A 17,508-nucleotide genomic window follows, 5' to 3' on the forward strand; every position below is an offset into this window, starting at 1 on the left:
GTCTTCGGAACTCTGCTCAAAGGTTCCCAGGGACCCCTACGACCGATGTAAACACTGTATCTAGGGTACGGTGGCGATTGATGAAAGTTAAAATATGTTTGTTAACAATAAATATCGTAAAATTTAAATGTTGCAGCTATGTTGACGTGAAGCATCTAGATATCATGCATGAAATACATTGATTGTAAACAAGATAGTCGCACACGCGCAGTTCAAATGACCCCTTCCTTTTAGACGAATACGTTTAACATAGTACATAACATAGAAACCGCCGGAGAATGCAAGTTGCCAATGTCCGACATGTAAATTTAAATCTATGATAGCGTCTATGCTTCTGATGAGAGATGATATATTTTGTGAAAGATGTGGCCTTCGGAAACTGTGCATTACGTTTCGGTTTCACAACGATTCTCGCTGACTGTAGCACAGACGGTACTTCTCCTTTGTCGGCGTTTTTCCAAAGCGTTAGGTTCTCGCATCCTTATCGTTTTCACATAACTACCGCTATACTCTTCTCTTTGTCAGTCCGTCTTTTGTATGACTGTGGCCACATCATTACAACAATATAGCCATAAGATCCTTCACGCGTAAACAAATGGAAGATTTCTTAAAATGAGTGTCCTTGATCTTCAAAATGAGTGTCCTTGATCTTCAAAGAGCTATGGTAATAATTACTCGGAAACAATCTTGCCTTGAAACAACTGAAACAACAATTACCGAAAAAATTATTTTTAAAATAATTGAAATATGAAGACATGTTACAGATCAGTTGCCTTCATTGCATAGTTCAGGTATCATATGATTTAGCACGTGACCTTTCTGGCTTGCACGATATAGTTCCAAAGGTGATTTCAACAAATGAACTTTTGATTAGTTTATCATTCGATCATCATGAATATTCTCAGTTTGAGAGAATATTTTGGTCCTGGTGAAACAAGTGTGATTCGGTCTCCGTCAATGTAGTTACCAATTACATTTGAACGAGCATTGCATAAGGCACGCTCTCTCCCGATCTTCTTCTGTGGGTACGCGTGGCAACACGGAGTCTATTAGATTAAGATTGCACTATACCCTTTGACATATAAACACTTGCACCATGGGAGTGTGCAATTACTCGTGGCCGAGAGGGACAGTGTCGTGACAAACGGGGAACAAGGACTTACCACACATGTGCAGCTATGTTTACACGAATCAACATATTGTCTGACGGGGGCTGGTCCATTCATGAATGAGAGTCACCCACGCAATCTACAATACGTCCGCTGTAGTCATTCAACGCCTCGTGGCACTGAGAACCCGACAATGTACACGACTAAGTCAACAGACATTGATCAGACATTGTTATAAAATGCCCTCGATAGCTTAATGACTTGATTGTTGAGTGAGAGATTTACTTAAAGAGGATATGTTTCAACTGGAAACGGACTGCAGAATTAAAGAAAAACAATTGCTATTTTATTTGAGATAGGTGTTTCAATAATTGTACGAAATAGAACAACATCAAGCTGACCAAATTTTAGTATTTCGCTTTATTTCTTAAAAATTGTATTTGAAATTTAATACACTTATTAAGGCAGAATAGCCAGGCAAGGAATTAAGATGTTGCAACGGCAAACTGAGTAAATAGCTTTCTTACATTTTACTGATAAATGTATTTATGCGAGGCACACAAAATGATTTTTCTTATATGTTGTTCACAGAATACTGACGTTAACATTAAATTGTAACATGATTTTCTTTCCAAAACTTGCATGTTCATATCCACATCTACATACGTTTTCATTTGACTGACATGTAGAGACGTGCACATGCATTGATTAAATGAAAAATGGCGTACGTTCTGTCATTTCTGATCGTTCAGATCTCAACAGGCAAAAGTAAAACAAAAACAAAATAAAAACAACAGCAAATAAAACGTACATTGTCTAGTAGTTACAATTCTAAACATTGATTGTTAAGCATTTGACGTATATATTCTGCAGTTTAGGATAACAGGTGGTAGCATATTTCCAAGTTGCATAAACATTGACTAGAAGGCTTTTTATCGACGAACATAAACGTCAATGACGAACGCAACGACAACAAGTGTACAGGATGCAGAAAATATGACACAGAAACTAGTGTAATTTTGTACAAGGATTCATCAAATAGCTGATGTTATTTGGTAAAGAATAATCGACGTCTTCTGCTCGGTTGAAAGAAGCCAAGCTTGGATCGTTTCATTTCAGTTTAATATTTAATTGAGGTCAAATCCGTATCAATGCGTCGACGCTCAAAGTTACACGGACTATTTTGTCTACTTCGGATTATTCTTAATTCACTCCCGGCAGAACGTCATTTCTGAAACGGCTTTCTAAAAAAATCCGTTCTTGGTATCTCCTCCGATGGATTGCAGAACGTCATTTCTGAAACGGCTTTCTAAAAAAATCCGTTCTTGGTATCTCCTCGGATGGATTGCTGAAAAAGCCGGGTATTTATTTGAAATGTTAATAGCGATTTGCGATACTGCGACATTACTAGGAATTTTTATTTTACATTAAACTGAAGAGTGGAGCTGGGCTTGTCCGCCATACACGCACAGGCTTATCATCAAATTTCATCCGCCTGGAGATACCTACCGAGTTTTAACATTATCGTTTTCCTCAGTTAGCTTTGCTCCCATCATAGAGATGTATTTTATTTATGACGACCAGGGAAAACGAAACCACGTGATATCATTGAGGAAGAAGCTTGGAATTAGTTTCACAAAGACTGTTGTTTTAGTGAGTATGTCTCGTAGGAATCCACAGACAGCTTTTTTATTACTCTTGTCAGAAAGATAGTGACGCCTCGCCCGAAGTTCTCGGAAGATTAGGTCCTGGCGGCCTTATATTTCTAAATAAAAATATATAAAACGTACAGTTCGTGATACATCAACATATAAAAAGGATCACTAATGCACTCAAGGGGACATATAATGGAATCAGGTCTAACATTTTATGCTCTGTAATCGGCTCAAGCTAGGACAACGCTCGTTATGTTGTCGAAAACATGTTTTCTCGCTACTGCCTGAACTTGTGCAATATGCTGCGAAATGACCTCAGCGTTAAAGCCATTGCACCGACAGCTGTTTAATCCCAATGGCACCTGATATTTTAATAAGGCAGTCAATACAGGCATATAAGAAAGAACGGTGTAAATAAGAAAATCCCACCTGTGCGCTAGGCTATGCGTCTGCGTTCTTTTCTGGTGGAGAGAGAGAGAGAGAGAGGGAGGAGAGGAGAAGAGAGAGAGAGAGGAGAGAGAGAGAGAGAGAGGAGAGAGAGAGAGAGAGAGAGAGAGAGAGAGAGAGAGAGAGAGAGAGAGAGAGAGAGAGAGAAGAGAGAGAGAGAGAGAGAGAGAGAGAGAGAAGAGAGAGGAGACGGACAGACAGACAGTCATAGAGAGACTGAGAGACAGTGACGCAGAGAGATAGAAAAAGCGAGAGACAGGGTTGAGACTGGCAATAACACAGATAGACCGCCAGAAAGAGAGAAAAATGTAGAAATACAGACGGAGAGACAGCCTGACAGATGGAGGAAAAATACATGAAAGGACGAATATTACTGAACGATAACTTGCAAGACTTATAACTTTGGCATAGACAGGAGGCAACTTCAAATTTGATTCCAGCATATAACAGTTTTACTTGATTCTAGCATATAATTGGTCAAAAGGTATAACTTCGTCATGGCGCAGGTTACCCTGGCAAAGGATGTTTACACTTTTGATGAAGTGATTGCATTTTATTTTTGTCGACTGAACTCAACTGTCTTTGAAAGCAGCGTGTCGTCTCACTTAAGCTGTGAGCAATTGTAAATTGTCCAGCTCGAGCCAGGCAGCGCCCCCTGTCGACCAGAAAGAGAGGAAACCGACACCAAGTCTTGTCTCTATATTTACTTCACAAAACATGTTTTGAGTGAGCTTACTTTTGATACTCTGTGTAGAAATCTTAGATTATGTATATTTTCCGCTTGTGCTTACTCTAATCGATTCCAAGCATTTCAACATAATTTTAGGAGTTCAAACAGATATTGTCTTGTGATATGCTATTTTTATGAAAAAAACAAAAACAATGGAAAAAAATCAAATGGTACTGCCAATTTAGCGTTCAAAGCTAATTACGAAGCAATACTTTGGTAAACGTTGTCTTTTATTTCATACAAACTAATGTCATAAAATAGACAGACTTTACATCCAATTTATTTGAACTATTGACCCTGATTACTTTTTGTTCCTCTCGTCTGTTCACAGAGTTTTGAGAGGAACCATACTACATAATTCACTTAAAGACAAAGGTTATCCATGAAAGAAGGCCAATCAGGAGTACGCATGCGCATGCGTAGAGATCTCCGTCTTTGGGTGCAATGTCGTTTCTCTGGAAGGTAAGAAATCTTCGAGCGCATTTGTGTGTGGTTGACATTTCATATAAAGCTATTCTAGGCAGACAATGTACAGGATGCACTTTCAAACGTCATACTTTTGCGAATCAACGGTTGCTAAAAGGAGTGTCAAATTCTCAAAAAATATTTAAAAAATTGAAGAAAGCTAGAAAAATAGAAGAAAGATAACATATATTTTGTTAAAATATACCTTAGCTTTCTTCTAGAAAGGATGGAAAATGCGTTTGTTTCATATGATTTATTTTATTATTTTTTCTGTTAATGAATGCCATTTTTATAAATCAGCCTCATCTTCGTTGAATAATTTCAAATGAACAGTTTATGTGGTTCTACTGAGTTGTAAAATGGGCTTGCAAACTATTTGTCTGAGCGCTAAGTACGTTGATACGAAAGGCGATATCAACGCCCTGTTTTTAGTATTTCGACGCGAGGAGGTGTTTACGTCATTCTGTTTTAAGACACTGTTGTATTGAAGTCAACATATTTGACTATTTAACTAAACGGCAAATATCTATAAAAATCTGTTGTTACCTTACCAAGGGAATCCCATGCAGATTAACGTACAGGAGTCGAATGGATATTGTAATAAACGATGTCGTGAGCTATTTGAACATTACAAATGAATACTAATAGTTTACTGGTAGCACTGAAACAACGACAGACAGTAAAATCAAAATATTTATCAAACAATAAACGTGCAATAATTCATAAGAATATTGAGCACATAAATAACTGATTTTAGTTGTTTGCTAATTGGGAAATCCTAGCATAATACCACTAGAGAAGTCGATTTCATTATCTAAACGTTTTTACGAGAGCTATATGGAGAAACGTTTTGCAAATTGATCAGAAATTCTATCGTTTTTAACATATTCAACTTTGCTTGAAATAACAATGGAAATCTGAAGTCATGTGATTAGGGATTCTCAGCTCAACGCCAGGTAATATGACATCAAATCAATTCGAGCAATATTTATCATTCATGGCAAGTAAATCACCAGGTCCAACAAACAAACAAACAAGAAAACAACAACAACAACAACAAACACTGACAAAATCAATAGTGCAATCTCGAACCACTAGTTAAGTGGTGGTACCAGGAGTCTGGAATGGGTAAGCGTACCCTGCTAGCATACTACACCTATCAATATTGAACTAAAGTGACAAAGTAGTTGTACGGTAATTCAGCTAGTTGCCAAATTACTGCTGTGAGTCAAAGCCAGGAATATTGTCTCTCATCATCTGAGTAACAGATTTGTCATATTTTGATATAAGATCTCCATATCTACCGTAGAACTTCTTAAATGATCCAGCCAACCTACTTTCTGAAAATCCCTGTCGCTAGCTTTAAGGTTAGAATGCTGTGTCTCACTTGAAAGTCTTCAAGATAACCTTTCTGTAGGTTATTACTCACCCATAGAGTAGACACCTTAAAATATATTTACTGATCTACTACCGACCTTTAACTATGACTCATACTCCATAAATTATACTTGCACATGTAAAATTGGTACAACCTTCGCTCTTGCTCTTCTTACAAACGCAAATAGATGAAAACAAAGTACGTTCGCTACAATTCATACAGCGCGCGAAATGGTCACATCAGCTCTTTACATCCTCAGGCGAATACTACACTATTCGATATATTTCAAAGAGAAACGCTCACGTGGTTTATCACGACGTGGTTTTGAAATTGAATAGCAATAACTCACTGACTTCGTTCTTCTGCTGACGTCAGTAATCTTGTATAAACGGTTTGATCACAGACAGAAGTCAAGAGGTACTACTTAGTATTAAAGCGAACCAGGAAACTATTAAGTTCGAACCATACAAAATGATATTTATCTTCCAAACAAAATATGAATGAATAAATATATAAATCCTTATGAATATCATTATCCATTCATGCAAATATATACCTCGATACGTACACAGATACATAGATACATACATAATTACATACATAGACCCAGTTATCCCTATAGTATGACGTCACACTATAGGTATATGACTACGATGAATCCATATTCCACATGTGGTGGATATGGGACCCGGACTACTTTAAAACGTAAACAAAAAATCAGCTGTTCAATTCAGAACTTATTTTCAAATCCCTGAATGCAAAAGTGGGAGGGTAATGAAACATAAGGAAATATGGAGTATTAAAATATATGTGTAGAACACAAAATACCGTCGATACTAGAATTTTTATGAATTTGTGTTTCTTCGTCGTTGATTTCGATTGAAACGTTTGATTTGTACACCGCTGACATTTTCACGGTATGTTACCGGCATTTTGTGTTGTCTACCTCGTCAAAATTGCCCGTCTCGATGTCCATCAAACAACAAAAGCCGATAACCCAAGACACGTACCAATCATCCCTACAGCAGTAAGAATGTTTTCTGAAACAACATGGACGGGTTTCAAGTTCAACATCACGATCAATGCTGCCGCGGCAGTCAACCAATCGAGCCCCCGGGCGAGCCGATGAAGCAAAGAGCGTACATTATTTCTGACAGCAATGACGATACTCCGGACTTGAGACTCATCAGAAGAAACGCTATTACATTTTTCAAGAGCGACGAGTTCACAATGTTATCAGTGCATTTAAAGGTGCAAGCTATTGTTTTGTCCATGCATATTGTGCATCACGTTTTCTGTATTGTACCTTGTTGTTGAACTTCCGTCGTCTCGCGTCTGAGCTAAGAAAGACTCGTTGCTTGTATCACGGTCCCTCCAAAATGGAGGGATTGTGCTTGTATGTTGTCTTACCGATTGAGTCAGAGCCGAACACTGTCCTTCATTATATTTAAACACGCTCATTTTATTCGTAAAATATTAAACATGCAATTGATAATTTCGTAAAACATAATAATTGTTAATTTTGAAAATTTCATACAAACTTTGCAAAGAAGAATTATTTGAATGATGTTCGAATATTGACAAAAATAACCCGTTCTCGCCAGCCGCGGCTGAGTGTCGCGACGTCCCGCTTGTACGTCCAATAATTTTATGAATGAATTTTCACTAAAATTGATGTTATAGTAAGTACCAAATAAATACCTTGCATTAAAAATCCATAGTCTTTCCTATTTCCGCTTGATTCGCACAGAAATAGCCCTACGAGAGACGATAATTATCCATAGGAGCAGCCCCGACATATTGAGCTGACCGCAGTAAAGTCAGCTGTGACCCAGCCACGACCACATAACACAAGCGTATGAATTCTTGTAAAATACTCCCTCTCGTTTTTTCCCAGTAATTATCATTCCTGGAAGGTTTATTCACGGAAAACTGGGTCTATGCATGTGATAATCCCCCCGTATTCCTCACTCGTGTGTCTGCGTCGCGGACTCATGATTCCCCGTGTAGCGGCCGTATCCCCTCGCCTACGGCTCGGAGGGATACGACCGCTACACGGGGAATCACTTGTCCGCGACGCAGCCACACTCGTTCGGAATACGTGGGGATTATATATAAATATACATTTATACGTCACAAATATTTGTAACGGTGTGATTTATCGAGGTCCTAACGACAGAATGTTGGGTGAAAAAACACACATCTTAAAACAAGGTTATAAGTCCATAACATTTTATATTACATGCCTCGTATATCGAACGTCTCGATCCATAGGATTCAATGGTAACTCGTCGATGACGTCGTGGGCCGCCTAACCATCATTGCACTGAAAGTGAACCGGAACTATTTTCAACTTGACAACCTTTTGATGTAAAAATGTTGAAATTTCATGTTTTGCATAGGAAATCCGGTTGTTGGAAAATTTTGCAGAAAAAATTGATAAACCGCATAACAGTAGTTTAAGTATATCATTGCGCCATTCGATGATGAAAATCGTTGCATTTTTTACGGATTTTCATCTAAGATGGAAATAAAGCATTTAATTATCATTTGCCAATAAACCTAAATATTTTGAGTGAAAACTGTGTAAGAGAGGCATGTAATAAAAACATTATAGCCCAAACAAGGGACTATGTACCCTCGGGGCAGGAGACCATTTGCCCTCCTTACGTCTGGCAAATGGTCACCTACCCTCGGGTACATAGTCCAATGTTTGGACTATAATATAATATGGACTTTTCAAAGCTACAAAGGAAACACACACATTATTATGAGGATGGTGAAGATGACATTGATCACCTTCTTTATCTTTTTGAAATACTTAAAATGAGAAAGAAAATCCATGAGCGTTGATAAAAAAGAAAACTGTTGCGTCACTTAATGAGCAAATTTGTACATGCGTGTAACGAAAACTGTAAAATTGGGCCTACAACATAGAAAATGTATTGAAACAATATCGTATTAAAGTTTGGATAATAAAAATGGCGTCTTGTTACATCGTTATGTCGCAGACGTTCACGTCATAAGTTCTCGACTTGCAGGCAACCGTAGATGCTTTCTGAAATGTCCCGAGGGTACTTTTGTTTGACGTAAGTAATGTTTGTACAAGGACCCTTGTATAGTCAAATGTCTTCAGCGGGAGAACTTGAAAGATCTTTCTTTTGTCTTTATTCTCTGCAATGTCTGCTTTGGATTCATTTCCTTCTTTTCAAGTGGCTAGTTTCAGAAATCAATATTCATTTATTCAAGGACACCACACTCATAAGCACGTCATTCTGACTTCCAGTGTACATACATGATGAAATAACGGTGTTAAATACCTTGGAATGTCGTGATGTTGGCGACTCTGCGGAGACGTAGCTAGTAGAAATTGTAAAGGTAAAACACTATGACGGAATACGCTTTAGGCATTGATCATGCGAGCATAAAATTATTCATTTTGCACTAACGAATAAAGAACCATGTTATGACGAATAATGATATAACACAAAATTAAATGATATCATTAGTATTTGATAAGATCAAGATTTTCTAATACAACGATTCGCTTTAAATTCATTCGAATTTGATGGTAGAATGTTATAACTTTCTTTTGTCAAAAAAAGACAATTTATTATTGTGTGTGAATTCATCTTTTCGCACACCTTTACAGATCCAGTGATCCATTGAAAGTTGTTCTATCTCAATATCTATTTTGGTTTCATAAATTATCCTAGTAAAACGCATATAAAATATGATGGCAAGATCCAAGCAGATATATCCCGGTTGAACTTTGCAAACTGCTTTGTAACAGTAGGTCTTAAGCATTTATTAAGGGTTTTAAATTTACTCAATGCAGAGTGCAGAAGCTGTAGATAAACTCTCAACATACTGGTGAATTCAAAGGTATTCCTGTACCACTACTTAGTGTTCATTGAGTAAAAAAGAAATTAGAAATCACCATTTTTATTTATCATTTTTATGTTATCCTGATATTCTTTGTAACAGAATGCCTTCAGAGGGTGATGTGTTGTAAAAATTTAAGATATCGTAGAAGTTAGTGTAATGTCAAAAAAACATTCCAAAACATGCATAGTTAGATTTTAGGGTCAAGACAAGAAATCCAAATAGAATGGCCCTTTTCTGTTATCCGGAGAATTGTCCCAAACATTTCACAACTATTATTGCCTCCATATGAACACAGCTTCGCCACAAGTTGTAAAAGGAAGGCAAAGCTTTACCAACTGATCATCGAGGAGGGCGCCGTTGTAAAAGTTCACCACAGACCCCAATGCTTTGCATAAATTTATAAATAATTTGCATGACATGTTAATAAGTATATAATCCAGCATTTGTGTGACAAGTATGTTTATTACAGCAGTCTTATCTACCAGGTGAATAACCATCCATACAGTGCTGCAATAGTACATAAATCTCACCATTGGTGCTACATTCTTACCACAATGAACTGCTCATTGCAATAAATGTTCTTACTCCGTCTACAAGAGAAGTACGGTGTTGGTATATATCAGACTTATCAGACTTTTTGTTCTTTTCTACCATTTACAAGATGATTATAACTCTTTACACTATAATCTGAAATTATGTTGCAATAAGACGGATAACACGTGCAACTCGTCTTTAAATGAAACAAGACACTGCGGCCAATCCCTTTAATAGGACAGGTATGCCAGACTGGCTTCGATTGATAGCTATAATATTCTTCGGTGATGAGAAGGGTTGTTACATTCTGTATGCGGAGCAAGGGACTCGTTTGATTTATTATTTGCAGTAAAAGAACTTGGAAAGTGTAATCTCTTACAGCGTGGTTTTCAATGACAATAACGGCAAGGAAGAGGACGAGTAATACATATATACTATTTTAGAAAGCATATTACTTTAATGTTAACACTTGTACTAAATGTACGAGCTTTTCATGAGTACAAACACAGTCACTGCTGAAGTCGCGATAAAAGAAGTAAATACCTACAACTGAAGTAGTTTAGATCTAACTTTACTATGTCCGACGATTGTTGGAAGAAATAAATCGAAAATATACTTAAATACTGTAAATGCTCGTATGTTCAAGTTTAATAACGCCCTTTAATGTTTTTACAGTATTATCTTAAGGGTTTCAACCTTTAGCCACCATCCTTTGGGCCAAGGCTCTTGCCATCCATGTTGAGTGTTGACCTGTTCGGTGCAGCTTATAATAATCAAATTTACATATTTATTCTCTCTGTTAATATACCAAATCCCAAGAACAATCCAAAAAAGTTGGATGGGCAAAAACAAACTCGGTAATTCAGGACTTACAGCCACATTTAAAGTGTTAGAGCAACTTGAAGTAAGTTTAGAAGAGAATTATTGCAGGAAAGGGTCTCCTAATATTATCTATGATGTTTTGGCTTTTCAATGGAGGCATTCTTGTAAAACAAACACAAGACCCCTCATTTTGAGTGAAATTTTAAATATGAACCTTCCACCCGCGCAGCTCTTTAACAGCAAAAAGCGCTAATGATGGACAAATATATGAAGCTATAGCCGCTTAAAGCTGTACACGCTTCGAAACAGGAAGTTTTACATTTTTGCTCATACTTTACTTAAAGCCCAAATAGCTGCGAATTTTATGCATTACTTTCATGACTTTATTTTCAAACCAAAGTTAGTTCATGTAAATGTGCTAACTGAAAGACGTGTATTGAAGTATCACTGCTCACTGATTTGGACCACGCCTACACGTTTTAACAGTTAAATAATAAACGGGCGCCGCACTAATAAAATGGCGCCCCATGGAAAAGTACAAAAAATGCAGTATTTCCTGCACATTCGTGATCATAAAAGAAACAAGCATGATGCCATTTACTTTTCCAGTCTTTAATAGGTCTTACTCAAAGAAAACTCTTGAGAAACTGAGAATATTTTGAGATCGGTTTATTACACATTCGCAGCTATTGGGGCTTTAAGGAAATTTTAAACCATACCCTTTCATACTAAAGACCGAAATCATGGTTATTTTGCAAAGCTTTAGTTAGGGAAACAAAGAACATAAAATTTACCGATATTTGTTGTTCAAAATGGCCACTGCATCCTGGGCTGATCTATCGTAAAGTTAAACTTTTGACTTTCACAGAAAAAGACTGCAAAAAGCTGTTCTCTACAAAATGAGTACACACAAGCAGCAGACAAAAAAACTGTTGTGAAAACTTGAGCGTCCGAAATACGTTCCAAAGGCACACTCTATCTTAAGGTTTATGCAAATTACCTTGTTTAGTTAAATATTACTTTGCTAAGGCTAGTCAGGAAGGACGGGCTGATAGCGTTAAATTTTCACAATACAAAAAGGCATGATTTTCGCAGGAAGATGGGGGGTCCACTGTACAAATCGACACTAAATTTCTTATAATATCTCATTTTTTGACAATGATAACCTGGTATCATGATTTATAGGCGAACTAGAATTTGGAAAAAAGGTATACCTTGTTCACAGTAAACACCCACTCATGTATGTAGTATTTGCGGAGTCATTTAACATTAAAGAACGATTAAAGAACATTAATGTAAACTAACGTCTTAACGGTATATTTGCTTGACTTGTTGATAGGTACACCCGTGCATATTCTTTTATTCTTGTCCTCAAATCATCGAATTTTGAACTTCACATGACTCCGCAAAAACGAAATTAGCAAAACCTAAAATACATGAGCGGGTGTTAGTAATGGGTTGGTCAAGAAGACAATGTTAAGGTAGAACGCGCCTCGGGGACAGACATTCGGACTCTCAAACTTTTACAATTCTCTTCTGATACACCACATGTGGGGGTTTATTTTAAAGCTCTCGGTGAAAGAAAACTTTTCACCGGCTTAGTTTTTCGAAATTCGAAAATTATTATTTTTCTCTATAGAGTTAACATAGGGATGGCGGCCATTTTGAATTTCAAATATCGGTAAATCTTGGGTAATTTGTTTCTCTAGTACCAAAATTTGCACGGTGACCCCCTATTTTTATTCTTGATTTTGAAAGAGAATGATTGAAAGATTCCTTGAGGAAAGTTAGAGCAAAAGTTTAAGTCTTCCACTTTCGAGGTGCATACTACCTTAAGTTGCAATGCATGTGAATGGAACGACATGAATCGATATTTGATTCACTTTTCCAGGAACGTAATATTTAAGCCTCTGGAACCAAAAAAGACTTCTTTTCACAGACGACAAATAGCCTCTCACTGATTACTTGTCCGCCTTCCAAGGCGTGGTGCTTTCGGGATTTAACCAGCATAGTTCATCATACGTCACGGTATCACGACTACTTGCTGATAAATGCAAACAAGAGTGCCAGACACGACGTCGCGTCTTGTGAATGTCATGCTCCATGGTTTCATCGACCAGCTGATTTTCAATTACCATGACGTCACCATAACGCGCCAAATAGGAAACTTGTTTGTGCAGTTATTTGACACTCCCCGTGGAATTGAAGTCGATGGTTTAGAATTTGATATTTTAGAGTTACATCTTGTCGGGACATTTGAAAAATTCGTTAATTCGTTATACTATGCACGTCTGTATCTGAAATACATACATGTACACTTAGATACATAGATGCATAAATGCATGGATAATACATAGATACATACAAACATGGATGGATAGATAGATAGATAGATAGATAGATAGATAGATAGATAGATAGATAGATAGATAGATAGATAGATAGATAGATAGATAGATAGACAGACAGACAGACAGATAGATAGATAGATAGATAGATAGATAGATAGATAGATAGATAGATAGATAGATAGATAGATAGATAGATAGATAGATAGATAGATAGATAGATAGATAGATAGATAGATAGATAGATAGATAGATAGATAGATAGATAGATAGATAGATAGGTAGGTAGGTAGGTAGGTAGGTAGGTAGATAGATGCACATACATACATACACACATACACACATACATACATACATACATACATACATACATACATACATACATACATACATACATACATACATACATACATACATACATACATACATACATACATACATACATACATACATACATACATACATACATACATACATACATACATACGTTATTGAAGTAGTGAATGCGATAACTTTAACCGTATTCAATGTTTTTAAAACCAATCAGTCTCGTACAATTAGCCTGGCGGACGTTGAAGCCTAGACGCTTTGTTTATCCCTTCTCGCACTCCTAATTATTCCCCATGCTTCCTTTAAATTCCAATCAAAGTCTTCTCCGAAATTCCCAGGGTGTTTATCAAGACTGAGTGTAATACACACTGTCATAAGGGAGTTGATTATCCACGGTGAAGGTAATACAAACAGTGAGATAGTTAGCCAATCATCTCTTGATGTGAGGTTCCATCAGGTCATATACTAAGGGTTAACATAACATTGTAATTCAAACAGACCCTTTTGCGTTATTGTTCTCGATAGTGTTGTTTTCGTAAATGATGAGCAACTGGCACCTAGTGACGTCTTGTTAGGCCTTCCCGCCATTTCTATAACCGAACAAACGGAATATATTGTGGATTTTGCCACCAATCAGTTTGCAGACAACAAAAACTGTCGTCTTAATTGTGTTCAATGTAAAAGAGGCCATTATTCATATTATGTTGTCCAGTGCGAAGAATTTTATATTGCTTTGTTTACATTTTAGCTGGCTACATATGTCCTGGAAAGATTAACCTCTAAATTTGTTCAGAAATATTTACTGAAACAAATCTGCATTGTCACGTTGTCATTAGTAAATCTAAGACGGAATTGCAGAGACTACACCGGCCATTAAACAGGCAAAAAAATTACAAATATTTTGCAATATTCGTCTGCCTGGGTCAAATACAAAAAAAAGAGGCAGCTTCAATGACATACTACATTGGGTGCCTGGATAGTGATTAGGCCTTTGCTATTAACGGTAGCGATCCTTGCTAATTTAATAAGGCGAGCTAAGCTAGGACAGGTAGTGAAGAAAGCGCAAAGCACCAAATTATGTAATGCTATGGCGTCGAATGTAGACTGAATATCGATAGATCGGAAGTAAAATTGGGGGGGGGGGTCATATACCTCTCAATGCAAATCATGAAACTATACTAAGTCGTAACATAAATACTTACACGCATGCGCCACTCTAAAGCATCAGTTTACTTTCGCGCACAAGCTCGCAACAGCGTCGTTCTGCAGCGACCAATGAGGGCTCACAATCGCCAGTTGCCGGAATATCAATCAAAAAGCTGATCATTCTTCAGCGGCAGAGTCGCGACAGACACACTGCGCATCAGACACACTGCGCACCATTCAAGTTGAATGCTTCATCGCGCAAGGTTTAGCCGGGAACGGAAAAGAAACGTCATGTTCATCGTACAAATAGGGTCCGGGCGCAGGAGAAGCTCCCCAAATACGCGTTTCTTGACAGTTGAATGCGGACAGGTAATGTTGAGATACGTAAAATGCTGTTCATTGATTTACATGGTATTGAACAGCATTTCATAGAATGTGTTCACATCTTGTTTTTGCATTTGAACATCCGAGCATAGGAGCGAGATAAAGTATGTCATTCAAACCAACAGCAATTCCTTTTGTTTTTTTTCCGGTCAATACATGTATCTTTTAAAATAGACAAACAGTCATTATTTTATTTGAATTTGCCTTTTCGTTACATAAAAGTGAATTCCTGAGTACGTTTTATATGCAAATAGCGTTGTGAGCACAGTCCATTCTATTACATACCAGAGTATGCAGGCCTAATATATCTTTGTGACTTTGATTTTGAGGCATGTATCTACACGCACAGAAATCCATAACGAAACATGATTTCAACAACCGTAAGCTGAACACGATGTTCATATTTAACAAGCTTGCCACTCGCCTGCTCTTGTGTATGTCGAGTTAAATGAGGTATAGAAGGTTAGAAACAAACTGCTTGGGGAAAAACAAGCAAAAACGATAATGACGAAGTCGGTTACACTGCGTTTGATTTCTCTTGTCTCTCAGATTGTGAAATCGTCGTCAGCTCACGAGGTCGGCAGTCATTCGACAGGGCCCGGCAACCTTCGGAATCCCTCAATGCCCGACCTAAAACTGGACCATTTGACACCAGATGAAATGGCCATCCTGCAAAGGGTCTTTGAAAAACAGGAGGCATTTGAAAAAGCGGAAGAAGAGAGAATAAGGTAGGAATGTAGCTTTCTGTTTTGATGTGTATAAAGTAGCTGTGCCTGTGATTGCAGGAAATGGAAAATTTCCTTAGTTTCAATGGTTGAGATTTTCTACTGTAATAAGAGGTGCAGAATACGGTGCATTTTTATCATCATGATGACAATTTTAATCAAAAGCGAAGGAGAAAAAATAGTTGTAGTCTGATCAGACTTTGTACGCCAACGCCTCTTACATTTATGTTATTCCCAAAATCACTTTGCTACACATTATTAATCAGTAATTAAAGATAGATACTGTTCTCATTTGATAAATCTGAAGTCTTACAACAATAATGCTCTTTTAGACCAAGTTATCAAAATAGAAGAAGAAAAATGACATGCACCGACAAACTAAACAAACAAACGCGAAACCAAACAAATAATTATTGAAGCATGAATCAGTGCGGGTTACAAAAATAAAATCAATATTTGTTGTCACTGTTAATATACCAAATCAAGTACAATACAAAAAGTTGGATGGGCAAAAACAAACAAACAAACTCGGTAATTCAAAGCTTACCAAAAAGAGTAGTAGCATTTTCTTGATAATGGTAAATATATTAAATGCATTGTACCATTACTAATTATAAATCGCAGAAATCATACAAGTTATCGCATTTGCGTCATCAACACTGTGCGTAATCTTGGTAGAAACATTGTAACTGTCTATGGTAGAAAGAAGCTTGAAGTGGCTTATGAGCAATCCCATCAAATATACGTTGCCATATATCTTTCATATTTTTTAACAGTTGAGAAAGACAAATGGATTGGCCCGCATAAATTTGAATAAGTAACGAGTTGCAACATTATATAAAAAACACTCTCGGCCTGTGCCTTGGCTTGAGACAGAATTGGCCAAGTAGATGTTGCGGAAGTACTGCGCCGACGCACATTCTGCCCAGAAATACATGTTGTCATTTATTAGTCAGCAATCATAAATGTTAGAAGTACTTCCGCCTCAGTGTACTTGTATGTCTGATAAGTGCGCCTTCATACTTCTGTCAAGGAAGCAACGTGTGAAAGTCTTACAAATCAATAAGACGAACGAACAGCATGTCTTTGTTTCCTTGGTAACAGCCTCTATGTGTTATCTCTTTGGTTGCCATCATTGATTTTTAGAGTAAGAGTAGTACATGGTGTAAAATAGTTTTGATATGGCGAGAAATGTGCCTCTTGGGCGTGATGTCTTTTGCCGTATCAGACAGAGTGTAAAATTTATAGCCTTCGTATATCATTTGGTACTAAGCTCACTCTTTCAATGTGATGCGTTTCATAAAAAAGTATGGAACGACAGGATATGAATTCGATGACTCAGGGTGTTAGGTTAACAAAGCTAATCACGACATCGTAATAAACTAAAGGAGATATCGACAGCGTCCTGCTAATCATTGATCTCAATGAGTAATCTTTCCAAAGAATATCAGCAAACGTCGAGGTGGCCACGATTTTTTTAATGCGTACTGCGATTATCCATTGCTACGTGTTACGCAAAGCGCTGGCATATCTGGTAAAGAGCTCAT

General features: G+C 37.2%; 1 protein-coding gene across 5 annotated transcripts in view; it reads left to right on the plus strand.

Moving 5' to 3' along the window:
- The first annotated feature begins 4,271 nt into the window (after positions 1-4,271).
- Positions 4,272-17,508, plus strand: part of LOC139134092 (regulating synaptic membrane exocytosis protein 2-like) — a 78,160-nt gene continuing 64,923 nt past the window's right edge. For 4 of the 5 annotated variants that reach the window (XM_070700994.1, XM_070700998.1, XM_070700995.1 and 1 more), the window contains exons 1-2: positions 14,940-15,221; positions 15,786-15,964. In XM_070700994.1, coding sequence (XP_070557095.1) covers positions 15,099-15,221; positions 15,786-15,964 — 302 coding nt within the window. In that variant the 5' untranslated portion in view covers positions 14,940-15,098. Of the gene's footprint in view, positions 4,404-14,939; positions 15,222-15,785; positions 15,965-17,508 lie in introns of those variants that run through there. The other variant, XM_070700996.1, reaches the window with a different exon arrangement.

Source organism: Ptychodera flava, chromosome 5 (genome assembly GCF_041260155.1).
Source record: "Ptychodera flava strain L36383 chromosome 5, AS_Pfla_20210202, whole genome shotgun sequence".
Lineage (NCBI taxonomy): Eukaryota > Metazoa > Hemichordata > Enteropneusta > Ptychoderidae > Ptychodera > Ptychodera flava.